This window comes from Mytilus californianus, unplaced genomic scaffold, assembly GCF_021869535.1.
Source record: "Mytilus californianus isolate M0D057914Y unplaced genomic scaffold, xbMytCali1.0.p SCAF_7, whole genome shotgun sequence".
Classification (NCBI taxonomy): Eukaryota; Metazoa; Mollusca; class Bivalvia; order Mytilida; family Mytilidae; genus Mytilus; species Mytilus californianus.
Window position 1 is genome coordinate 83775703 of NW_026262723.1, and position 25959 is coordinate 83801661.

General features: G+C 31.6%; 2 protein-coding genes and 2 long non-coding RNA genes across 5 annotated transcripts; 2 read left to right on the forward strand and 2 right to left on the reverse strand.

The window, feature by feature from the left end:
- Window positions 1-228: 228 nt before the first annotated feature.
- On the reverse strand, window positions 229-14871 carry LOC127707760 (ATP synthase mitochondrial F1 complex assembly factor 2-like). The gene is made up of 8 exons (XM_052212526.1): window positions 14761-14871; window positions 13479-13523; window positions 11474-11619; window positions 6323-6420; window positions 4809-4889; window positions 2978-3090; window positions 2231-2346; window positions 229-414 (listed from the first exon to the last, which is right to left on the reverse strand). Exons 1-8 carry the CDS (start codon window positions 14858-14860, stop codon window positions 274-276), a joined length of 840 nt encoding a protein of 279 aa, XP_052068486.1. The 5' UTR covers window positions 14861-14871; the 3' UTR covers window positions 229-273.
- A 73-nt stretch (window positions 14872-14944) lies between these two features.
- Window positions 14945-23571, forward strand: LOC127707762 (glucose-induced degradation protein 4 homolog). Its single transcript, XM_052212529.1, has 5 exons — window positions 14945-15122; window positions 17138-17305; window positions 17567-17668; window positions 21867-21997; window positions 23247-23571. Exons 1-5 carry the CDS (start codon window positions 14946-14948, stop codon window positions 23308-23310), a joined length of 642 nt encoding a protein of 213 aa, XP_052068489.1. The 5' UTR covers window position 14945; the 3' UTR covers window positions 23311-23571.
- LOC127707766 (uncharacterized) lies at window positions 19335-20421 on the reverse strand. 2 transcript variants are annotated; one of them, XR_007985000.1, is made up of 2 exons: window positions 20293-20421; window positions 19335-19704 (listed from the first exon to the last, which is right to left on the reverse strand). It is a non-coding gene; the product is annotated as an uncharacterized LOC127707766 (long non-coding RNA). The 2 variants fall into 2 exon arrangements; XR_007984999.1 differs by lacking the exon at window positions 20293-20421 and adding an exon at window positions 19852-19990.
- Window positions 19667-20858, forward strand: LOC127707764 (uncharacterized). The gene is made up of 3 exons (XR_007984997.1): window positions 19667-19812; window positions 19960-20127; window positions 20275-20858. It is a non-coding gene; the product is annotated as an uncharacterized LOC127707764 (long non-coding RNA).
- Window positions 23572-25959: the final 2388 nt, after the last annotated feature.

Below are 25959 nucleotides of genomic sequence, written 5' to 3' on the forward strand. Positions count from 1 at the left end.
GACAAAAACTCTTGAACTTTGGTATATATAGGGTAAAGCACAACAATCCAAAGTTCATATATCTGAATGTATGGCACAGATTTTGGAAGGCAGCACATGCACAGTTAACGAGGGAAGTTTTAATTTTTGTGTATAGTATAGACTAATGGTTCCAGACACAGCGAGGTCTCATTGACATACTCTAAAGAACCCTAAACAATTTTTTTTTTAAATTTACTTAATAAAACTAAATATTGAAACAGTTTTTATTATTTTGACTATAATTTTATTGATTTAAAAATCTATAGCAGCTTTCTGTATAATTGATGATGATTCACTAGACCAATATATAAACAATGCAGCTGCTGCTACTCTGGTGTGTAACTCTTCAATGTCAAGGTCATGATACCACTCCACATTACCCCATTTTGTTGTCTGAAAGTATAAGAAAATTTTGATCAGAGAATCAGTTTTATAACTATGTAGCATGAAAGTTTAAGAAGATGCTTGTAGTTTTATAACACTTTCCTCAAAACAAGGATTTGTCTAATTGCCATATTTTCTGTATTTGTACCTATGCAAAAATAAAAATAATGTATTCAAGTACATGTACTGGCATAAAATGTGACTACTGACTATGGGCATGTATATTCCACAGGTTTTTACCATAATATATCTTTAAAATGTATCATTAGACATTATAAAATCTTTGGTTAAAATATAGTCTCCCTTGATACTTTATCCTTCTTTACTGCCACCTAATATACTTGATAACATTTTTGTTCGCTTTGGAGATTCCGTATATCGTCAAGTTATCGGAATTCTAATGGGGACGAACTGTGCACCACTTATTGCGGACCTGTTTTTGTATTGTTATGAGTTACAATTTATGACTAAAATCAGCAAAGACCCATCGAAACAACATCTGATACAAAAATTTAACAATACTTTTAGATATTTGGATGATATATTGGCTCTCAATAATGACGACTTCAGTATGTATACTAAAGAAATTTATCCTGTTGAACTTACTTTAAATAAAGCTAATACTAACAATGACCACTGTCCTTTCCTCGATCTTGATATCTATATCATAAACGGGAAGCTTAATACAAAAATTTATGATAAAAGAGATGATTTTTCATTTCCTATCGTTAATTATCCATTTTTAGATGGTGACTTTCCCTTGTCACCATCTTATGGTGTTTATATATCTCAACTTGTACAATTCGCTCGTGTATGTAACAACGTATTAGAATTTAGCGAGAGAAATTTATGTATTACTGAAAAATTATTACACCAGGGTTTTCAATATCATAAACTTGTCAAAACATTTAATAAATTTTATCATCGGTATAAGGACATCATTCGTAAATATAACTCAACATGCAGACATCTTATACGTTCGGGTATTTTACATCCAATCTTTTATTGTTATATTCTTTACAAAGCACAAAAATGTCAGTATTCACCTCAAAAGCTAACAAAACCTTTAAACAGACTTATTAAGAAGGGATATAGTTACGATACTGTTGTCAGGTCATTAAAGATTGTATATTTTGGCTTTAATATTGATTCACTTATAGGGTCTTTGCATCGGAATTAAACATATTTATTCTAAAACCAGTTGATGGCATGACAAGGGTTATGTTCTTCTCATATATTTTATGATGGTATAATACTAAACCCCTAACAGGAGGGATTGTGCCTGATATTCATATGATGAAGACATAATCTTTCAATCAGTTTAATTGAGGTATGGAGCTGGCATGTCAGTAACTGCTAGTAGTCTGTTGTTATTTATGTATTATTGTCATTTTGTTTATTTTCTTTTGTTTCCTATTCTGACATTGGAGTCAGACTTCTCTTAAACTGAGTTTTACTGTGCGTGCTGTGGTGCGTTTGTTTTTTCTACATCGGCTAGAGGTATAGGGGGAGGGTTGAGATCTCAAAAAACATGTTAAACCCTGCCGCATTTTTGCGCCTGTCCCAAGTCAGGAGCATCTGGCCTTTGTTAGTCTTGTATCATTTTTAATTTTAGTTTCTTGTGTATAATTTGGAGTTTAGTATGACGTCCATTATCACTGAACTAGTATACATATTTGTTAAGGGGCCAGCTGAAGGACGCCTCTGGGTGCGGGAGTTTTTCGCTGCATTGAAGACCCATTGGTGGCCTTCGGCTGTTGTCTGCTCTATGGTCGGGTTGTTGTCTCTTTGACACATTCCCCATTTCCATTCTCAATATTATTACCTGAAAATTTTGTTCCAACCTAGATAAGGTTACAGCTGTTTTTACATCTATATGTTTATCTACCAAAGCCAACATTAAAATCAATGATTTCAAGTTTTCTGTACCATATAAAAAACCTACAAGAAAAAAAACCTTTACAGTCCTTTGTGTCCTGTATATATACATATTGTCTTTTATTCAGTAACATGAAATGCTATTTGTCAATCTGAATTCACAAATATCATCATTTATATTTTTATTATATTCAAGTGCAAGTGCTGTACATTTCCTATGTAACTGATAGAAGTTAGATAAATTTGAGCCATCATGTGAATAAATGAATTGTCTTCACAGATATGTGATAAAACATACTTAGCATATATAGTGAAACCAAGTAAATTTACAACTTTTATAGATCTAGTCACCGAATATTGTATAGACAACTGTCTTTTATTCAATTCCCTATGTTGACCTCTAGATGTCTTTTGTTTTAACTGTGTTGGGTTGCTGTCTCATTTTAACAACATCTTTTCTATTCACATGAGTATAAGTAAAATATGCATGATTTGGAAATAATCTTTTACAGGTAAGTTTTCAGGTTTCCATTTTGAGTTGTACAAAAATCTAATTCGTGACCTTAAAACTAAATGCAGTACATGTAACTCTGGATTATAGAACTATTGTATTTACAATACTAAGTTGTTTCGGTTCCAATTTGTGCAAATTAATGTTTACCAGCTCTTCATACCACTGAGACAATAAACTTACCAAATAATGCCCAGTCACCATAAGATAATAAATGTCTCCTTAATTTGTTGTATGTACTGGATGGCACTTCAGGTGGTAACAGACCTGTTGTGGATTCTATTTCAATAGCATATCTATAAATTATAATATATTTTCATCATTAAAACACTACATCCTTTCATTAATGTTAGTTTTATAACTCCTTGTTATGAACATGGTTACCTATAATTACAAATTTAACAATCAATTTAAAAACTTACTACAGCAACAAATTACATGATCGTATGTCATTTGGTATCCCTGGTTGGAACTCCTATATACAACATGACTTAAGTTAATGAGATAAGGGTGATCTGCTTTTGAAAGTAAGCTAAAAGAATGCATCCTCATATAAATTTTAGTGGCTTTGGGTCATTTTGTATCCAATGACTGACCTATTATGTAAACTTAATTGATATGTGAAATGTTGGTCAGGAGCAAGGCTTCCAAAACGGTCATATATTCCGGACATTTGTATAATGTCCGGTAAAAGTCCGGCTGGGCAAAGCATGAAACGGACATCTACTTTTTAGTTTTCAAGGCTTAAGAGACGGTCATTTTAACATAATTCACGATCTTTTTGACCCAACCTTTTGCCTTTAACAGCCACACATTTCCGGTCATAAAAGTGACATGATCATTAAGTACTATCAAAACAACCCCCCTACTTTAATACCTTCTCATTTTAATCAAGGCTAATTAGTTGTCGAACAGCTGAAGTTACCTGTTCAGGTGACAGGTAAACTATTTTGAACCGGACATTGATCGGTCTATTCAAAGTTATTTTCTTACATTTCAGCGGTTTGCATCTAATTAATTTAGTTAAAAAGATTAAATTATCAGAAATACGTTTACAAATATGATTTGATGAAAAAATTAAAAAGGTGAAAATGAAAAATCGTCATAACCACGTTGTTTGAATGAACCAGAGACATGTCTCTGTTTGAACTAGTACACGTGTGCGCATGTGCGCAGGTGTGAAATTTAATTATGCATCCTAATTTCTTCAAAAAATGCTTAAATTGTCATTGATACCTTTATCTCACGTTTATTTCGAATATTTTTTTGAAGAAATAACGTAGAAAGAGCTACTTACACTCATTCATGCTTTGCAAACGTACACGGAATTTATGTATCCGTCTCTGGTCCATGTTTTACCCTTGTTAAGATAACATCCGGTTTAGATTTAAAAACGAAAGTAAAGTTTTTGACAACGTTATTTTGCACAAATAAAGAGTCTATGCAGATATAAGTACGCTGATGTTGCACACTTCGAATGATGCACTGCCAATTTAACAGTTTACGTCAGAACTTCGAATTTGAATCAAAGAAAGTTTTATATCGTTTTTTTTTTAATGTCAATCATTGGGATGGCCAACTCGGCAACTGATTACCATAATTGCCTTTTATTTATTTAGTCTGAAGGGATTAAAATCGGGATAATATATAAAATGTCCGGCTGGCTAAAAATAATTTTGGAAGCCCTGGTCAGGAGCTTATTATGGCCCACTAAAGTAATCTGCAACTGGAACTACTTTATGTGTCAGATGACAAGTCAAAATAACCTAAAATTGTTTCTATAATTTCAATGCAAAGTTTTTATATTTTATTACTATAAGAGGGTTTTTGTGAAAATGGGATAAAAAAAATGCAGTAAAACCTTTGTTTTTGTCCAAAAATTACAAAATTTGAGTAACATCTTTTTGAGTTAGGATTTCAACGAAAATTGATTTATATAGGTAAAAAAAAGTACCATTGAAAATAGACTTTTGGTAGTATTCTTGTAGAATATTTGTACGGCTGTGGTGCTTACCTTTTCCTTGCCCAATCAAGAATAGGATCCCAACATACTTTCTCAAGTTTGGCAAGATCTTCTGGTTCATCCAATCTGTAACTACATTATGTGTTCACATTACATTTATGACACTATTGATAAAAAATCTTATGTATCAAAATTCAGTAGATAAACACTCTCAAATTAATGTGTTGACTGAGCATATACCTGTACATTGATTATTCACTTAATTTATATTTTGTTTTAAAAGATAGGTTTATTGTCAGTTTTTTTTAATCCATTAGAACAAACCATTTTCTTGGACATACAAATGCATAAAAGTCATCTTATTTTGTTTTGATATTTTAGAAATAAAAAATGTATACCCGAATTATAGTCTTGAGTTTATAATTTGGTCAAGGGAGATGAGTTGTGCAAAATAATGAACTCAGCTGTGTACAGCATGATGCAATTACAACTCAACACAGGAACATTAAACACATGTACAGTTTGTATATCAGAAGAGACAGTTGACACAGTATTATTGTACTTCACACACAATTATGTGCTGGAAACAAAAACTTGATTCTATATTCTATGTAGTTTATGATGGGGTTTACCGCTGAATGATGGAACAAAAATGTGAAAGTTTGCATTATTGCTGAAAGGTTACCCCATATTTAGTAAATCATCTGTACTTGATAACCATGAATTAACCTGATATCTGCAGGGGTATTTTACAGTAATTTGTAGGGCCCTGTGGATTATCATACAATATCAAGTGGCAGTTTTATTACTGGAAAAGAATAGCAATAAAAACTTAGTAACCTTTAACAAAATAATGCAATTTCTGACAAAAGGGCATTGATAATAATGTCTGATCTTGGTTAATTTTCAATTTCAATCAATTTTTTCTCTTGACCTAGATCAAAAAATAAATGTCAGTCATGAGCCTCTTAGAATCAGTCACGACTGGAAAATATGACCATTTTTGGAGTCTTGATATGTACAGGATTAGCTATAGTTTCTAAATAATCCATATAGAGTACCCAGAATGTATGTGACATACTTATATAGTTCAGACAGTAGGAACACTTATATTTGTGTACTTACTGTGGATTCATTATTAATCGTTGGATACCAATTTTCATGGATTTCATGATTAAAGGTGGACCACGAATTTAGTTGTTCAAGGAAGTAGACAATTTTTTTAGGTTTGTATACAGACTTTTGAAAATCCGCAAAATCAAATATCCACGAAAATACAAGTTTTCCTCGATCCAAGAAAAATTGGTATCCACGAAAATAAAGGAATCCACAGTTTATTATATCCAAGACAAACAATTTCCAATTTATATATTTAGAGAATTGCATAGACAGTAATTCTGAAAATTTTCATAATAGATATAAGAAGATGTGGTATGAGTGCCAATGAGACAACTCTCCATCCAAGTCAAAATTTATAAAAGTAAACCATTATAGGTCAAAGTACGGTCTTCAACACAGAGCTTTGGCTCACACCGAACAGTGTATATAATTAACATATAACATACCATAATGTGTCTGTCTCTACATAATGCAATGCACTTCGAACTAAATCTTCTCTTGATTTATATGTAGGGTTATCTAATGCTGTATTACACATTGATGTCTAAAATAAACAGAACAAAGTTTGAAATGTGTATTGTTATTAAAATATGCAATCCAATTCGAAATTAGCCTTATTTATATTACAAACATTTCATATGATTAGGGGTGACCTCACAGTTTATCATATAACATCCATTAAAAAAGTGTGATTAACACAGAACTCATACCAGCTGGCTTTTTCTTTTCTTCAAAAATAAAAATTCAGTGGCTTTTCAATATTGAGAAATTTTTAAAAATGTTGTATTTTCACAATTTTTGATTTGGAAATTATCTCTTAATCATATAAAACCATCTGCCAAAGTTTCATAAAATCTGAAGATTTGACAAAGAAATTGATGCCTATAAGTGTAACACCAGACTGTATTTACATGTTAAATGTAAAAAAAAAACAAGTCCTTTTAACTGTAAAATACGGAAAAACTAAGAAAAATAATTTGATTATTTTGCCCTGGATAATGTCTTTTGCTCATAAAAAAGCTTCTGTCTTATTCATGTAAAATTCTTTGAAGATTTGACAAAGTTATTGATGACTGAAAAACTTTCAACCTTAGGCTGTACATAAATGTTAAATTGTAAAAAATCAAAGCACTGTAAGCGCTATAGGCAGTTAATCAAAAATATGATGAAAACTGTGGCAGTGTTGCTTAAATTGTCATAGCTTGTTTTATCTCATTTTTCAGATTTGTTTTTTGTCATGTGCTGTACTGATTTTCACTATCCTACACATTTTTCGCTAACAATATAACATTTGCTTTCAAACGTTTATTATTCATTTTTAAATTACTTTAAAATATGTATCCTTTCGATGATTGAAAGTCTGTGAAGATGTATGTACACTGTCCCAGGTAAGGGGGGGGGGGGGGGGGGGTTGGCGCCAGTAAACATGTTTAACCCTGCCAGCTTACGTGTGTGTCTGTCCGAAGTCATTCAGTGGTTGTCATTTGTTGCTGTATATCATATTTGTTTTTCATTATTGATTTGTACATAAATCAGGATGCTGGTTTGCTTGTTGGAATTGTTTTACATTTGTCATTTCAAGGCAATTGACAGCTTCATTCTATGTGGTACGAGTTTTGCTCATTGTTACAGGCCGTATGTGACATACAGATGCTTATTTCTATCAACTTCTCAATACCCTGATGAATGAATTTAACTTATGCAGCAATAATGTCGTCAGAATTAAGGTTTTATACACTACAGTGGTGTATAGTTTAGTTTCCATATGTACTAAGAGTTTTCATATGCCACATTAGCATTTTTAGTCAGATCAGCAGGTGTCAATCCTTACAAAAACTGATTCAATAATACTGGGAACAATGTGAGGTGGTGTAATTTTATTGTTTATCATGCACATATCATATTACACAAAATGATTATATTGTTGGGCTAGAAATGCTTTTAATTTTCTTTTACATGATTATTGTACTTCTAAGTGTCCAACCTATTACATTTACATCAAATTTCATACAAACATTGTGCCTGTCTTTTTTAATATGTTTATATTCTTCATTTCTTACATACTTTATAAAACATATTTCATGTATCTGCACATTGTATCATCATTATGTATTATGTATATGTATTCAAACTATCTTTATATAACTGATACCTGGGTTACTACTTGTATATATATATTAATAGTGTGCATATTATACGATGTATCTCCCACATTTTATAGTAACAGTTGCACAGACATATCATTAGACAGCCTCTAAAAATAACTGGACGGTTACAGTAAACTCCATGAAAATAATATTCATGTGTTGTAACCCCTGGCAATTTTGTAAAAATTCCTGTCAGAAATCTGAACCAAAATTTGTCTGACTAGTCGTCATATGATAAGACCTGGTAAAAAGTTTCATAGTTCATGTACTTCGATCATATCTGTAGATAAACATGTCATACATGTATAACTATATTTAAAACATCAAAAAGGTCTAGAATTTCATAGCTGTCATGGAATTATTATGATGACTAGTCAATGCAGCTACTAGATAGTATCATGTATTGTACATGCATGTCTTGTCACTTCTAGGATATTAAAGCCAAGAATTGGAATCTAGCTAAAATAAAAACAAATACAAATATTTATATTGTTTATTTAGAATATATACAATCATGATAAATTATATTTACACAAGTTTTGTCAATTAATTTGAAAAGAAATCATTATGGGATCATGGCATAGGCGGATCAAGGGGGGGGGGGGGGGGGGGGGCTCTGGCCCCCCTTTTGTGGGAAAAATTTGGTTGATTATATAGGGAATCACTGAAGCATAACTGGAGCGGGGCCCACCCCTTAGGTCAGTCAGCGCACCCCCCCCCCCCCCCCCCCCCCCTTTATGAAAAGTTCTGGATCCGCCACTGCATGGGATATTCTTTTTTTAAGGGTCAGATCAAAGTTTGATTTTCGACAAAATAAAAAAGATGAGCAGTTAGAGTGTCAGAGAGATAAAATTATGTTAAATTTTATTTCTTTCATTCAATTTTATACATACAATGAACATGTCATTTAATATAGTATGCTCTAGTCTGCCTCTGTTGTAAGTTGACACATGGTCTCTGATAGGTCTATCCGACAGAATTATATTGTGAATTCTAAAATTTAGTGGTTAATGTTGATTTGAGTTGACTTTTAGTGGTATAAGTTAAATGGCATGGTACAACTTTGCAATAGTGTGCGTTGACTTGCTTCCCTGTGGAGAACACTGAGTTTGTTCAATTTAAGTTCTACAGTACAAAATGTATGACACAAATCAGACAATCAAACTATAACAGGAGTCAAAGGTGAGGTCTGATTGACCTGCCTTGACCCGCCCCTCCAAGTCCATGATGTTACTCGAGATCTATATCAATATTGGAATAAATAAACGGTTGGTAAAACATTCTTGGACTTTACACTTCTTGAAAGATATATCTTCTTTAAAATGGGCCATAGATGAAGATTTTTTTAGGCCCAGATTGGCCAGAAATAAAAAAGTCCTGGTTTAGAAAAAATATCGTAAACATTGAAATGTCAAAGTCTGACCACATGCACTTGTTTCTTTGCATGGGAAGACCCAATATCAACGTATATTTTGAGCTCCTAAATCTTCCCATGGATATAAACAAGTGCCTGAGAGTAGGACACTGGCTTCATGTCAAGATCAAGGTGATCTAGACCGAATTCTTTTATCCGCATATATTTCCTATATTCACATTTGCTCTTTTTTGATTCTCGCTGATTTTATACATTTTTCGGACATCCGTACCTGTATACAGTGATATATGAATGGGGTTTCTACATTTTCTTGTGACTTTCTATTATCACACGATCTTTCTGAGTCTAAAATCCATATACATGTATATCACATACTACTGTCAGTCTCGGCAAGTTTGACATATTTACAAGGTCTCTTAGCGACAAGAAACGACAAGAAGCGTCAAGAAGTACGGACGGCTACTAAATGTAACATAATTTTAAACTTCACACAACAGAAAATAATCAACTGTAATTAATTGACTTTTCTATAAATTTATTATTCTAACAGTGTATAAACTTTCTTGTCTCTAAATTTATCTTCTTATCGCAAATTCATTCTTCCTGTCGCTAAGTTTTATCTTCTTGTCGCTTATTGTCTCTACAATCTTCTTGTCGGTAATTAGTGAGACCTTCTTGATTTCCGGTTTTATTCAACAAGTGTAAACACCATGTTGGTGCATTACTTGACAAGGTCATTTATGTGAAAAACGGAGTAATACAAAAGAATGAAATCCAAATGTGAATACACAATTTATTAACACTCATCTCAAACAAAAAGAATATCATGATTAACAATAATTACCTTTCTATCATCAGAATCCTCCAAATTTAAAAGATACGTAAATTTCGTCTTCTAATTTGAAATTGCCGCCAACTTATTAATAGACTACTGACGTATTTAATACGTATCGACGACAAACAATATTCCTACGACTTTTGCCATTTGGGAAAAGTAAACGACTTGTCTTTAGAGTTTTTCGACGATTAAATATTTCATACAATTGTTCTTTGACATCTTAGCCAAAAACACAGGGGAAAATAAACTACATACGAAATTCTATTGAGCACTACTTCCTATGTGCAACTTCAAAACTTTTGGGTTGTTCGACGATCATTTAAGGTTTTTCTGGTCATATTTTTTGTATTCCAGAATTAAAAGTATGAAAAAAGTGCCCAATTAGTTATTAATAACATATTAGCCAGCTAGATAATAATAACAGCACTTTTTTCGCCATTCTGTGGGAAGAACACAAATCTAGGGTGGTAGCATAAGGCAGCTTAACTGCCTAAAAATTAGTTCTTTATATAAGAAAAATATGGTAAATTTTACTCTTGATATTGTTTTTTTGGCAATTAAAAAAACTTCTGTCTAAATTTCATAACATTAAAAGAGGGTTAAACAGTTATTGTTATTATTAACCACAGACTGTACCTAAATGTTGATGCTGCTGATGACGACGGAATAGAGATCACTATTTCTCGTTTCCACAGGCTCAAAAAAAAAAACGGTAAGCCATGAACAGCTTACCACATATAATCCTCCCATTCATACAAAATTTCAATATGTTTACCCTCATACTATTCAGAAACTAATAACTTGCACAAAAAATGAACATATTAAGTTTTTCTTATTACCAAAAAAGAATAATGGCAACACACTAGTTATATGCATATAAAAATAAACAAAAAACAAAAAACAAAAAGATGTTTTATTGCTGCCATGTTGTTAAAGGTTTATCAGGGCCATATAATAATAAAAAGATGTGGTATGATTGCCAATGAGACAACTATCCACCAGAGTTCAAATGAAGTGGATGTAATCAATTATAGGCAACCAGCCTTCAACAATGAGAAACCCCATACGGTATAGTCAGCTATTAAAGGCCCTGAATTGAAAATTCATCATCTTTCACAGGTAGCACCTGCATCATATTAAGTATCAACTCCAAATGACTAGTGGACATTAAAGGGCTATAATAAGGTATAATTATTCATATAATATATGTCATCAGTACTTATAACTGTGCTCTTACTAAATGCATGTAATGTCTCTTGACTATTTTGTCTTGCGAATTCCATTCTGTTGCTACAGCTAAAGCCAGTGCCTCATTTGGAACTTTGAAAACCTTTCCATTTGGTGTCTTCAATTTTTTCTTGTCTAAATTAATTTCAAACCAGCCTAGAAAACAAGGAACTAAGCATAATCATTTGTATAGACATTACTTAATTAATTTAGTACTGTGAAATGACTATGTATAGATTTATAGATTTTATAGTAGAATCACTAAATCTTCATTATTTCCCATTTGCTAATATGTTGCATTTAGATCTGGCAAATCCCATTCCGCTGTCATATTCATAATATATTTTCAAACAAACTTAAGATTTATTAATGTTGTAGAGCATAGCATTAAAATCCAGAAAATAGTCAACAATGCTTTGTCCACTGCCTTTTTTTGGCAAAAGTTAGAATATTTCAGTGTTCGATAAACAATTTTTTATTACCAAGATCTGCCAAATAATTATCAGCAAAAATTTACAATGTTGAGGCTGTGTAATGTTTCCAGATGGTACATTTCTTACAAACCTAGACCATCAGATCCGTTGCTTGTAAATGGACAAAGGAAAATTATCTATGCAAAACTACACCAAAACATTATTTTGATTGAATGAACTGATGTTATTCAAATGTGACCCATAACACTGTTTCACCTGATCTTATAAATAACTAATTATTTCTACTAAATATGAATGATCTTCTTTACTTAAACATATAGCAATTGATGACAATTGTGTTACAAGAAAATATCTTCAATATTTTTCTTGTAGAGATACTTCCGTGCTTTTTGTGCTTATAAGAACCCTTGTAACAATTTTGTGAAAGATTGTAGTTCGCCTGTTACAACACAAAGTTTCTGCCCCTATCCAACATAACCTCATTTTGATAAAGTAGTCTAAATGTCCAACCCTTCATTCCATTGACTCACTTTTCCAAATTTAACAATTGTACATTATATGTTCATACCAGTACATATATATGAATATACTGGTATTGTTAATTTGTTCTCATCCTATATATGCATAAAATTTGTGGCAATGCAATTTGATGATAAGGTAAGAACTTTTTCCCATTCCAGAAGCTCTGTACCTTCGGTCATAAAACTATACTCAGTACTCAGATTACAAAATGTGTGCTCAAAACACCTAATCCTGCATTTTGATTGGTTGAATTCCAAGTCTGAGTACGATAGTTGTAATCCAAATTTTTATGATCCAAATTTAGTTTCCATAACTTGAGAATTTAATCCATTCCATCCTCATTACAATGACCAAAAAAGGATCACTATGTCTCGCTTTCGCGACAAAAATGTTGCAGGCTTGACAAAAATCAGGTGTTGGTTTTCTCTTTTGAGTAGTTTCACATTTTGTTATGCCAGGGCCTTTTATAGCTTACTATTTAGGTCACTAGAGGTATCCATTTTGCTCATTGCTGAAGGCCATAGAGTGCCCTATAGTTGTTTACATCCTGGTTCTTTGGTTTCAGCAATCTTACCACATCTTCTAATCTTTTAATCACACAATTTTTAACCTTTGAACAATTTATCAAAATGAGTGTGTTAAATAAGAACATGAATATACAATAAAAAATACTGCTTCATATGACTGTTAGTTGTTTAAATTAATCATTCCTCTATATTAAGCATAGTAAACAATTTTTTTTAATATTTTGTACACCTGGATATGAAGGGTTTAAAGTTGCTACTTCTGTGAGTTATACCCAATATTGCATTTATTTGTTCATACCTGTAATTTGAAGCACTGAAGTGAAATGCCGATAGAAAAAAACAAGAAATTACTGGCCCATAGAAATAAGAAACCAGTTCTGTAGTATTTCTTACATGCTTTGTATCAAATTTTGAAAATTTTCATTCTTACCCTTTCAAGACAGTTATTTTAGATAATGGTAACATATATTTATTCATATTGTTTATAGTATAATAACACAAAACTTTTTCCTCTTTCAATAATTATTCATACCATCTGACTGTGCTATAGTTGCATTCTTGTAAAATTTCTTCAACTCTAAAAGAAAAAAAGAAAACATTTTTTTAACGTGCACATGCTCTATTATCATTTTTTCCTGGGTACCATACCATAACCAATGTTCAGGCATGTTGTAGGTAGAGGTAAACAGGAAACCACACAAATTTAAATGTCCTGTCAATAACAAAGTATCAATTTTCTAGTGATATGTATGCAATCTTTGGCAAATCCAGAAAATCAAATATCCCATTAATGCAAATGTTTTTCCCAATCCACAAAAACTAGTACACACAAAAAAAAATGAATCCTCCAACTAGACTATAAATTATACAATATATACATTATATCAAACACAAAATACTTTATTTTTGATATGATGTTTTATCATGTTTTTTAAATAAAACTTTCCCAACCAAAAGCACTGATGACCACCAGTATAATTACATATTGTATGCTTTCAAGAGAACTCCTGTTGATAATTATTGTATTCTCTTTGTAAATACTATTATTGCTTTATTACCCGTTATCATAAATCAAGCATAATCAGTAGTTAATATAATCAAGATTAATCAGTAAATTTCCATGTCTTAGATCTTACTATGGCTGTATAGTTAAATAACAATCGTATCCATTATGTTATTGGCTCTTTCTCAAGCCAGACCCTAAGATCATGCTACTTGTACACATGTAACTTGGAGACTTTTCTTAAAAACTTTATAACTGCTCAATTTAATGATAATATTTTTTCATGATTTGCTGATATATACTGGCATGGCCTATTTTCCAACTTAAAATTGTCTATTTAGGTAAATGTTAAGATTTCAAATGACCTTCAATTAAACATTTACCAGAAGTGTTTTACTTAACCTTATTAACCCATGCAGGATTTTTAGAAAGGGGCCAGGTCAACCTGGTTGAAATCCACTTGATCTTGATTAACTTAGGACCAGAGTGACCTTGGCCTGGATTGTTTTGGGTCGGAGATTTAAATGATACAAAAAAATAAACAACGAGAGGAGCTCATTTGGTTCCCATAGAAATACTAACCGTCTGTAAATAAATATTTACACAAAGCAAAACAAACGAAATTCAAACAACCTGATGATGTTTTTCTTTTTAGAAAAAAATGTCAGGATAACGCATAAAAAGGAAAACAGGAATTACTAACAATATCAGTATCACTGATTTTCTAAAAAGGGGATAGCTTATTTTCTTATTCATGTTATTCGACCGGATTTCAAATTTTCAGCCTTGTTTAACATTAAAATGAACATGCCTCTTGGGTTAAATCTCCTCACAGAACAAGTGCAGTGTGAATTTGATACATTTAAGAAAGTTTTGACAGTTGAATGATAAATTCTCATGGGCGCAGCCATTTTTTAAACGAATATGTTAAACTGTTTGTGATTGGTTAATGTTCCCCGGAAACAATATTCTGACCAATCACCGGTATCGAAAGAAATGTCCATTTGGGCAATTTACAGGAATGCCAAAACAATGCCGGTAAAGCTTGACCCACCACCTCCTGCTAATAGCAACCTCCCTGGAATAACAACCAGTCTATTGTACAATGGATCAAGGTTTCAGGGACACCAGAAAAGCAAAGGAAATTGCTATGACGTAGAAGTTATTTTACAGGTATTGAAAACCATAGTAAATTCTAAAACCTTTTTGTTTACTTCAAATATTACTATTAGACTTGTAACAGTGTAATTAGAGTTCTCAAAGTCCAAATTACTATGACGTCTTGAAAGGCTACTTGATTTTTTTGCTGTGACACCTATGAAGTAGGAGGGTGTCACAGCAAAAAAATAAAATAGCCTTTCACAGGGTCATTTTTTAATATTGCCTTTTATTGGACAATGGTTCTCACAAATAATTGAAATGTCTTGAAAGACTATTTTAATTTTTTGCTGTGACACCATCTTACGAAATCACAGCAAAAAATCATAATAGTCTTTCAAGACATCATATTTATTTGGACTAGGGTTTACTCACTGCCATTTTTTTTTAGATAAGTAGCACATGTCATTTTTGGGCCATGGCAAGTCTTACAGAAAAATAAAAGCCAATATCAATATACTCAAAGCCTTAGATTATCCTCAGGTCCTGTTTATCTGAGTTACATGTTTAATTTATAGCTTGATCTGGCTATATAAACTCAATTGGGCTATACAAAGTTATCTCCCTTGGCAATTTTTTAAAAATTAATTACCTATTTTTCCCCTGTTGTCTTGTAGTGCAATTTCAAAAGGAGATATCTTGTATAGCTCAATCGAGCTTTTATAACACATTATAGTCTTACAAAGCTAGAATTGTACATTTCCCAAACCTGATAAAGGTCCATCATAAGTTCATAGTGACAAGTATTAGGTTCTGTACATGTACATCATATTTTGAACATATATAGCTCAATCAGCTGTAAAAAAGTTCTCCATTTAAAAATTTTGACTTGGAAAATCATACAAAAACTTTGCAGACATATTCATTTCGGGGCCTTTTATAGCTGACTGTGCGGTATGGGCTTTGCTCATTGTTGAAGGCCGTACAGTGACCTATATTTGTTAATTTCTGTGTCATTTGGTCTCTTGTGGAGAGTTATCTCATTGGCAATCATACCTCATCTTCTTTTTTATATATAGTCATGTAATTAAGAAGTACTGCTGAAACTTTTGAAGTGTTTTTATTACTTTAATCTGGCAACTTTTAACACAAAAAAAATAATTTTATTTCTTTAAAATGTTTGAGATTGCACTTTCAAATAAAAAGTGAAGAACTAAAATTTCATCAAAATTTTTCAAAGGGAGATAATTTTTACAGCTATACTTAAGCTGAATATGGCTGTTTTAACACCAGAAAATAGTTTCAGATCAAAATCCAGGAATGTTTTTAATTTTCTAAAAAAATGAAATGCATTTGAACTATGATTATCTTTGTTCAGCCATGCTTTAAACTTTTCCATGTTCACAGGTTTGTCAACACTATATATTTTTTAGATGTAAACACTGCCAAATGTGCCATCGGTTCAGATATACCTTAAGTATTTGGTAAAAACAAAAATGAGGAAAAATCAGATAAAAATTATGAATATCAATTTTTTAGATAAAAAATGATGATTTCCAGACCAAGCTAAAAAAAAATTGGTGGAGCTTGGGGTTCATTTGTTCAGAAAATAATTCGTCCAGTCTAATTTCAACTAGTCCAGGACTACAGCGACTTATTGGCAAACAGAAATAATGGATGATTTACGTTACCCTCCATTTTAATTGAATTTAGACATGTTAGAAGATGGATATGGTGAATTAATTCATATCACCAAATCACTGCATGTAGTTTCCAAAACCATGCTCTGTTATTACTGTTCTTCTGTCTGTTCATTCCAAAGTCACAGTAAGGCCTTCAACAGCTCACAAATCAATGCAAGACAACCCCCTAAAAACAACAACTGTTTGAATAAAACTCTTTGTTAGATGATGTTTGGTCAAAATTTGATATGGAAAAGAAATAAATTGCTTTAAGATATAATGCAAGATTCACCTGTTGGTTTATTTGATAAGGGTAATCTGCTTTAGTTCTTTGTAACTAAGTAAGCAACCAAGAAATAATACATAAATTTGATGTAGCCTAATATACAACATTATTTTTCTTTTCAGTATGTTGATATGGACAATTCTTACCTTTGTGGTTATTTGAAGATAAATGGACTAACAGAGGAATACCCAACATTGACAACATTCTTTGAAGGGGAGATAATCAGTAAAAAACATCCATTTCTTACCAGGAAATGGGAGGCTGATGAGGAAGTAGACCGAAAACATTGGGTAATTATTGTAAATATGATGATTTTTAATGAATGAGAAAACTTGCATTCATACCTGTTCAATGTACGTGTGGTATTTTCATGATTTTTTAAACCCTTAATATTGTCTGTTCTATTTTATTGTATTTTTTTTTTTAAATCATTGACCTGAAAGATCCGAAAATATTTAGTCCTTATCCTAGACATCTTCCATCACCTAGTAATTGCTATATATATACTTTTTTTTCTTATCATAATCATTTGATTTTCTTATTACTTTCAGGGGAAGTTTTTATCTTTTTATCCATTTGCTAAGAATTTTAACTCTGATTCTTTTGATTATGAAGAACTAAAGAACACAGATTTTGTATTTATGAGATGGAAGGTAAGCAACCTATTATTCGTGTTGTGTTTATCAAAGATACATGTTTTTCAGTTATTATAATATAAGGAGATGTGGTATGATTGCCAATGATACAACTATCCACCGCAGACAAAATGATATAGATGCTAGCAACTATAGGTTGCCTTACTGCCTTCAATAATGAACAAAACCAATACCATACAGCAAGCTGTAAAAGGCCCTGACATAACAAAATGTTAAACAATTGAAATGAGAAAATTAATGGCCTGATTTATGAACAAAACAACATTCGAAAAACAAATGATATACAGTAGCAAACTACAACCATTGAATTGCAGGTTCCTGACTTAGAATAGGCACATACAGAATGTGGAGGAGTTAAACATGTTTGTGGGCACCTAATCTTCCTCCTAACCTGGGACAGTGATGTAACAATTGGATATTAATTTTCTTTTAAATTGCATAAAATTATTTATATTTTTGATATATTTTAAGTATTTTGACATAATATCATAGTTGTGATTAATTTTAACAGAAACAATGAAAGTCATAAACACCTATTACAGTGTTTCATGATTCAGACATAAATATCCAAATTCTGCAAAAAGCTTAATTTCATTTTGGTGTTTCGATTTTTACATAATAAATTATGTGGTGGGCTACATAATTTCATTATGCTCTGTTTCGTACTTTAAACATATTCCTTAAGTATATTATAGGGCTCACACAACTTCAGAATCATATGGAGAAGTAACTTCTCTTTTGGAAAATGATAGGGAGAAGTGGTGAGACGAAAAGAGAAGTGCTCGTTTGCTTGCAACACTACAATGTTTGGTTTTTACAATAATAATAAATGCCATATGTATCCTTTTTATTTAATTCTTTTTTATATTGTTCAATTAATATTCATACCTGACAATACAATAAAAGTAACAGTTGTTTTAGTTTATGTCTTTAAAATATTCATTTATAGTAACACAATTATATTTTTCCTCTTGTTAGAAACTAACAACAAAATATCTAGCACTAGTAAAAACTTTTTTTTATATCAAAAGGGAAAAGAAAATAGCATATATCAATTAAAATTCAATTAAAAAAACTAGTCTGTTTATCATGTTTATGAAATTCATTGTTTCTCATTAAAAAGATATATAGATTAAACAGAGTTAAGCAACTTTAACTAATAATTTGAAACAATGCATTTACATGGAAATATATACAATTAGGAAGGGGATCTGACCAAAAGTCTGTTAATGCATGTGGAATGTGCAATTTTTGTCGAGCCTGCGACTTTTGTCGCAGAAAGCTCGACATAGGGATAGCGATCTGGCGGCGGCGGCGTTAGCTAACTTCTTAAAAGCTTTATATTTTAGAAGGTGGAAGACCTGGATGCTTCATACTTTGTATATGGATGCCTCATGTTACGAAGTTTCCGTCAGTCACATGTCCAATTTCCTTGACCTCATTTTCATGGTTCAGTGACTACTTGAAAAAAAAGTTCAGATTATTTGTAATGTTAAATTCTCTCTTATTATAAGTAATAGGATAACTATATTTAGTATGTGCGTACCTTGCAAGGTCCTCATGCCTGTCAGACAGTTTTCACTTGACCTCGACCTCATTTCACGGATCAGTGAACAAGGTTAAATTTTGGTGGTCAAGTCCATATCTCAGATACTATAAGCAATAGGTCTAGTATATTTGGTGTATGGAAGGACTGTAAGGTGTACATGTCCAACTGGCAGGTGTCATCTGACCTTGACCTCATTTTCATGGTTCAGTGGTTATAGTTAAGTTTTTGTGTTTTGGTCTGTTTTTCTTATACTGTATGCAATAGGTCTATTATATTTGGTGTATGGAATGATTGTAAGGTGTACATGTCCAACTGGCAGGTGTCATCTGACCTTTACCTCATTTTCATGGTTCAGTGGTTATAGTTAAGTTTTTGTGTTTTGGTCTGTTTTTCTTATACTGTATGCAATAGGTCTATTATATTTGGTGTATGGAATGATTGTAAGGTGTACATGTCCAACTGGCAGGTGTCATCTGACCTTGACCTCATTTTCATGGTTCAGTGGTTATAGTTAAGTTTTTGTGTTTTGGTCCGTTTTTCTTATACTTTATCCAATAGGTCTACTATATTTGGTGTATGGAATGATTGTAAGGTGTACATGTCCAACTGGCAGGTGTCATCTGACCTTTACCTCATTTTCATGGTTCAGTGGTTATAGTTAAGTTTTTGTGTTTTGGTCTGTTTTTCTTATACTGTATGCAATAGGTCTATTATATTTGGTGTATGGAATGATTGTAAGGTGTACATGTCCAACTGGCAGGTGTCATCTGACCTTGACCTCATTTTCATGGTTCAGTGGTTATAGTTAAGTTTTTGTGTTTTGGTCCGTTTTTCTTATACTTTATCCAATAGGTCTACTATATTTGGTGTATGGAATGATTGTAAGGTGTACATGTCCAACTGGCAGGTGTCATCTGACCTTGACCTCATTTTCATGGTTCAGTGGTTATAGTTAAGTTTTTGTGTTTTGGTCAGTTTTTCTTATACTTTATCCAATAGGTCTACTATATTTGGTGTATGGAATGATTGTAAGGTGTACATGTTCAACTGGCAGGTGTCATCTGACTTTGACCTCATTTTCATGGTTCAGTGGTCAAAGTTAAGTTTTTGAGTTTTGGTCTTTTTTCTTATACTATTATGCAATAAGTCAACTATATTTGGTGTATGGAAATATTCTATGATGTACATGTCAGTCTCGCAGGTTTTATTTGACCTTGACCTCATTTTCACAGTTCATTGCTCAGTGTTAAGTTTATGTGTTTCAGTCTGTTTTTCTTAAACTATAAGCAATAGGTCAGCTATATTTGTTGTATGGAAGGATTGTAAGCTGTTCATGTCTGCCTGGCATGGTTCATCTGACTTTGACCTCATTTTCACGATTCATTGGTCAATGTTTAGTTTTCTTGGTTAAGTCTATTTCTTAGAAACTATAAGCAATAGGTCAACTATATTTAGTGTATTGAATGATTGTAAGGTGTACATGTATTTCTTGTTTGGTTTATATGACCTTGACTTCATTTTCTTGGATCATGTTAAGTTTATGTAATAGTTGTAGTAAAGCTTTCATTTAGGACTATCAACATAATATCAATGGTTAGTAAAGAAGGCGAGACATTTCAGCGTGTCCACTCTTGTATTCATTTGGGATCGTTATTCTACTGTCAGCTATGCCTGTTGTGAGTCTGTAGTTATTATTGTAAGAATACAGATTTTGGTCATGGATGATCTGCTTCTGATGAATACTTCCTCCGATCCATGGTTCACACAAATATTTCAATGGCGGATGAAGAAAAATTTACAAAATTAAACAATGTTTCACAAGCGATTTCGATAGGAATATGATGCTTTTAAAGCAATAAATAGATAAAACATCAACTAAAGGCAATTTTCATCACGTTTTAATGAAGTGACAAACTTACTTTGCCGAAAATCAGAAAGTTTTGATATAAGCTCAAGTACCAGAGATGAAAGGAAATACAATTTAAAAAGTTGTTTGTTTGAAATAACATACAACCAATCTGTAAAGTCAATGCTTTAACCTCTTTTCTAAAGAATTAAATTGTTATGTCTTTGAATTTCTTTACTTATTAATGAAAAATTGTTGTTTCATAAACTTGGTAAAAATGGAAAATTGCCGATGACGAAAGTGACTATTGTGAACAATCTGTAAAGTCAATGCTTTAACCTCTTTTCTAAAGAATTAAATTGTTATGTCTTTGAATTTCTTTACTTATTAATGAAAAATTGTTGTTTCATAAACTTGGTAAAAATGGAAAATTGCCGATGACGAAAGTGACTATTGTGAACACCTGGGGTGACAAGAAATCGCTTTTGACGATGGGGCAAAGTGAAGTGACCAACAGGAAAGGGACTTCTTCGCCCCAATCGCCTGAGCTTGACTCCTGAGTATAACATATGTTTTGTTCTGAATCAGAAAACTTATCACAAAAAATGTAAAAAGAAACAAATTTCAATTGTTTTACTGAGATACAGTTAAATAGTATTTTTGAAAACTGTGAAAAATTGTAAAGAGACAGTAATAATGGTTTGCATTGTGAAAAAACAAAAAAGGACACATATATTTTATTTATAACTTGATTGAAAAATGGCAGGGTTTCATTCATGATTTTTGTATTATCATTTAAGGAGCATTTTTTGGTTCCAGACCACACTGTAAAAGACATAACTGGAGCATCTTTTGCTGGATTTTATTATATATGTTTCCAAAAATCTCTGGCATCCATTGAAGGGTACTACTATCACAGAAGTTCTGAATGGTAAGTATTCTTTTAACAGTACGAACAAATTACAAAAAGATGCACTTCATTGGAAATAAATTTGATTGAATGAGTTCCAGGTGGCATTGTTTTATATAATTGTCAATTTTGTGATGTGAAGTAAAAGTACCTGAGTTGAATAGGGAGAAGAACACACTTATTTAAAATCTACTGAACATTAGGCAAATATGGAAACAAGCAGATAGATAAAAGATTGTAGTTCATTGAGAATTTTATGTTTGTTAGTTGTAAACATGCAAATGTAAAGTTTTGGCATAAAGATTTGAATTTGAATACCAGGATTTTTTTATAAACTATCTTAAGAGATGATCCAATGCAGTCTCAAGAAATTTTTCAATTTTTTTCCACCATAAGAGAAAATATTTGAATGTAATATATGAAAATTAGTTGTTATGAAATCTTGAGGTCCGTAGAGTACCATCAGTTGTGTTAAAGGTTTACCATTAAGGATTCATGCATACAATCACATTTTTGTGATAAAGTAAAGAGCTTAACTAACAATACAATAAATCAAAATATCCAACTGCATTTAGCCCACAAGATCTACAAATAAAACATTGACTCCTTTCAGGATTTGTAGCCTTTAAATCACATATGAATCAAGTATTTTCATTTTTATCAACAATCTTGAAAACTACATGTATAATGGAAAGAAAGAAACTCTGTGCAGTAAAAATCATTGGCAAGGCACAAATTTTATGCAAAAATGTGAGGTGAGAGAAATAGGCTCATTGGAGCTTCTAGTTGAAGGTATTTTTCTTCTTAAATATCATACAATCATGTGAATGGTTGTATGTTCAAGACCTGGCCATATAAATTAATGACTTTAAAATTGGTACTTGCTGCTTTTCCACCAAGGACAAGGTTACAAAGCATGCTGTGTTTGGAAATAACAATGAAGACTGGTTGGCCTTAAGTCAGAATAATGTGTCTGGGACTCTGGGTTAGAAAAAGATCTGTCTTGTTGACCACCATCTTGTGCAGTAGCACATTACTCTTTCCACTTTGCATGTTATTTGGTACAGAGCAGGATTCATGTTCATATTACATCAACATGTGCTTGTCCTTAATGATTGAATGATTACCCACTGGATGTTAAACATTTGATTCATCAGCATGTAAATACACAATGAAGTATAATTCTGTTTTCAGCCAATGAATAACCCTAGTTTCTGAATATTATACATTCAATAAGTAAAGGTATGATCAATATATATTTTGTTTTTAGGTTCCAGTCCCTGAATTTAACTCATGTTCCTGACCACAGTATACCAGTCTACCAGTTCAGATGATAATCTATTTAAATTGTTGTAGTTGTTCATTTAATTTATTTTATGGCGGGAATAGCCTGGTAAATGCACATGCTAAACAAGCTATAAGAATGAGTTTGGTCCATTTTTGCATGTTGAATACTATAAGAAGTGCTATTGTATGTATATTAACATGCAACCTATTAACTTTGTTATTGTCATGCAGAGCTTTTCTTCCTAATCAGTGAAGCAACTTGTTTCCTGGGGTAAAAAAAAGGATGATTATTTACTACCCACTCTTTAATACTACTGTAAATTCAGAAATTATTGCGTGCATTTATTATTGCGATTTTGTCATTTTAGAATAAAATGCGATTTTAATTTTTGCGATATTGAGAAAAATCCTGTTTAATTCATATACAAAATTTCAAAATGCGAGTTTAAATTATTGCGATTACAACCCTGTCGCATTTTTCGCAATAATAAAAGCATCGCAATAATTTCTGAATTTACAGTATTAAATTCATACTTTAATCAAGTTAATTTATTTTCAGTGGAGATGAACATAATTGATATATTGTGGAGAGGGGGATGGGATGGTTTCATTGCTAAAGGGAGGTAACTTTCCAAGAATAATTTTCTTTAATTTAGTATACCACCAGTCAAAATTTTTCAATGATCAAATAGACAGTTAAGAACTAATGAAAAGTCATTATTCCATATTTTTTTATTTTTGCATTTTATTTATATAATGCCAATACCAATGTAGTTTTCTGGGCAGACAAAGTATAACATAGTGTTAGCAATGCTTTAAAGGTATGATACTGATTTCAGTGTTCACATTCTGCAGTAAAATGGTCTTTGATGATATTAAAATTAGTATGGGAGTGTTAACATGTACCTTGGCAAATTTTTTATTTTGCTTTTCGAAAATTTGGTAATAATTTTGCTTTTAAGATCTTTTTAAGTTACAAGCTGTGCAAAATTGTCTTATTGGACTTAATAAAAGGAAATTGTAATAAAACATTACAAAAAAGCTCTTATAATAAGATGTATGAAATAAAATTAAACAAATAAAGTCACCCTAATCCTTTGCTTGCTACAATACAAAATAAATGAATAAACAGTATATTTTCTTATATACATGTATACCTAAATTATCTGAGATCTCCCCTTATACATGTTATAAAGCAAAGATTTAAACATTTTGATACAACCAAAAAATATGTATTTGTAAAAAAAATCAAAAACATCAATCATTTCCAATTCAAGATCTTTTATACTCCCATACTACCTAAAACAATATCTTTTTTTAAATGAGGCATTTTAATATGAACTGTAGACTATTCAGAACCCCCATTCATTTTAATTTAAATACATATCTGCATAGTTCATATAAGGAAATATTGTTTTGTTGGGCAAGTACCGGTATGTTATTCAGGATGTCACGGAAAGCCTCAGAATTATTGAATGTACAACAAATGTGTTCCTTTACAATAATGGAACTAACATTTAAGCATTATCAGGCTATTTAATTATATTTAGAATCATTATCATGTAACCCACCTACCAGTGTAGTTTTAATATATTGGTGCTATTATGTTAGACAGAAAACCATTCTGAAGGTTGGCAAATTCATATAATATTTTTTCTGTAGAATAGAAATTGAGTTCTATCTCTCATTTGCAGAGAAAAGGAAAATTAATGCAGTGTTTATGTATGTTTCCAGGCTTTCTTTATATGCATCCTTGTAAAGGTATGATGCAGGTTCAAATTTGGTCATGTATAAATGACTCTGAAAATCTGAAATCAGCTCAAAATTATGTTGATATTGTAACAAGATGAAGGCAACTTATCATGCCTTGACCATTTGTCAATTCATAAAGTACATGAACTTCAGATCTGTACTATATGCTTGCACATTATTTAGATGTATACACAATCAACGTGAATAATTAAATACCCATATGTATAGCTGGTACTTCTTTTACTATATTTTGATATGCTCCCAGAGGGATCAGAAATAGTGAAGTTTAGATTTCAGTCTATGCTATAGCCCTGAAAAATTTAACAGCATTGTGGAGATAAAATTTCTTTCTGGTTTTTGTTATTTTTTATTTATCACAAATTTGTTTGTCTCAAAAGTATGATGGCACACATTAAAACAATAGAAATGAAATTCTTCCCATTTTAGTAATACCTAGAGCAAGCAGCTGCCTCGTATTATGCTTAGACCAAAAAATGTAGCAGATAAATTAACAAATATGTTGAAATTAAAGGACATAAACAATTTTTTACTCCAAGTTAGGATGAAGAAAAGAAAATTTATATATAAATATTCATAGTAAGGAATCAGAGGTCGATGTACTTTGTAGAATTGTTTTACACTGGAAATCTTCATTTACACAAGCATTGATTTTTCAGTAAAGTTCATTGTAACATATTGAAAGATCTATAGATGATGTAAGATGAGTTTATCAATTATTCACAAATATTAAGTTTATTACTTGAAAGATATTATAATGCTGAATACTGATTATCTGCAAGACAAATAATTATTAGGTAATCATAATAGATCTTCAGTGAAATAGAATATTACAACTTTACCTTAAGTCTTCTTTTATACTTTTTTTTCTTGGAAATATCTGATTTTTGTTTCACATTTTATTTTGCAAAGTTTTGTAATCATTT

Excerpts from the sequence above, each read along its gene's own strand:
- LOC127707760 (XM_052212526.1), bottom strand. The coding sequence starts at position 14,860 with ATGGCTGCGCCCATGAGAATTTATCATTCAACTGTCAAAACTTTCTTA. Across the intron at positions 3,091-4,808 it reads CTTGATTGGGCAAGGAAAAG|ATATGCTATTGAAATAGAAT; the intron begins GTAAGCACCACA and ends TATAATTTATAG. Across the intron at positions 2,347-2,977 it reads TGGTGACTGGGCATTATTTG|GTTTTTTATATGGTACAGAA; the intron begins GTAAGTTTATTG and ends TTTTTCTTGTAG.
- LOC127707762 (XM_052212529.1), top strand. The coding sequence starts at position 14,946 with ATGTCCATTTGGGCAATTTACAGGAATGCCAAAACAATGCCGGTAAAG. Across the intron at positions 15,123-17,137 it reads ACGTAGAAGTTATTTTACAG|TATGTTGATATGGACAATTC; the intron begins GTATTGAAAACC and ends TTTTCTTTTCAG. Across the intron at positions 21,998-23,246 it reads TATCACAGAAGTTCTGAATG|GTTCCAGTCCCTGAATTTAA; the intron begins GTAAGTATTCTT and ends TTTTGTTTTTAG.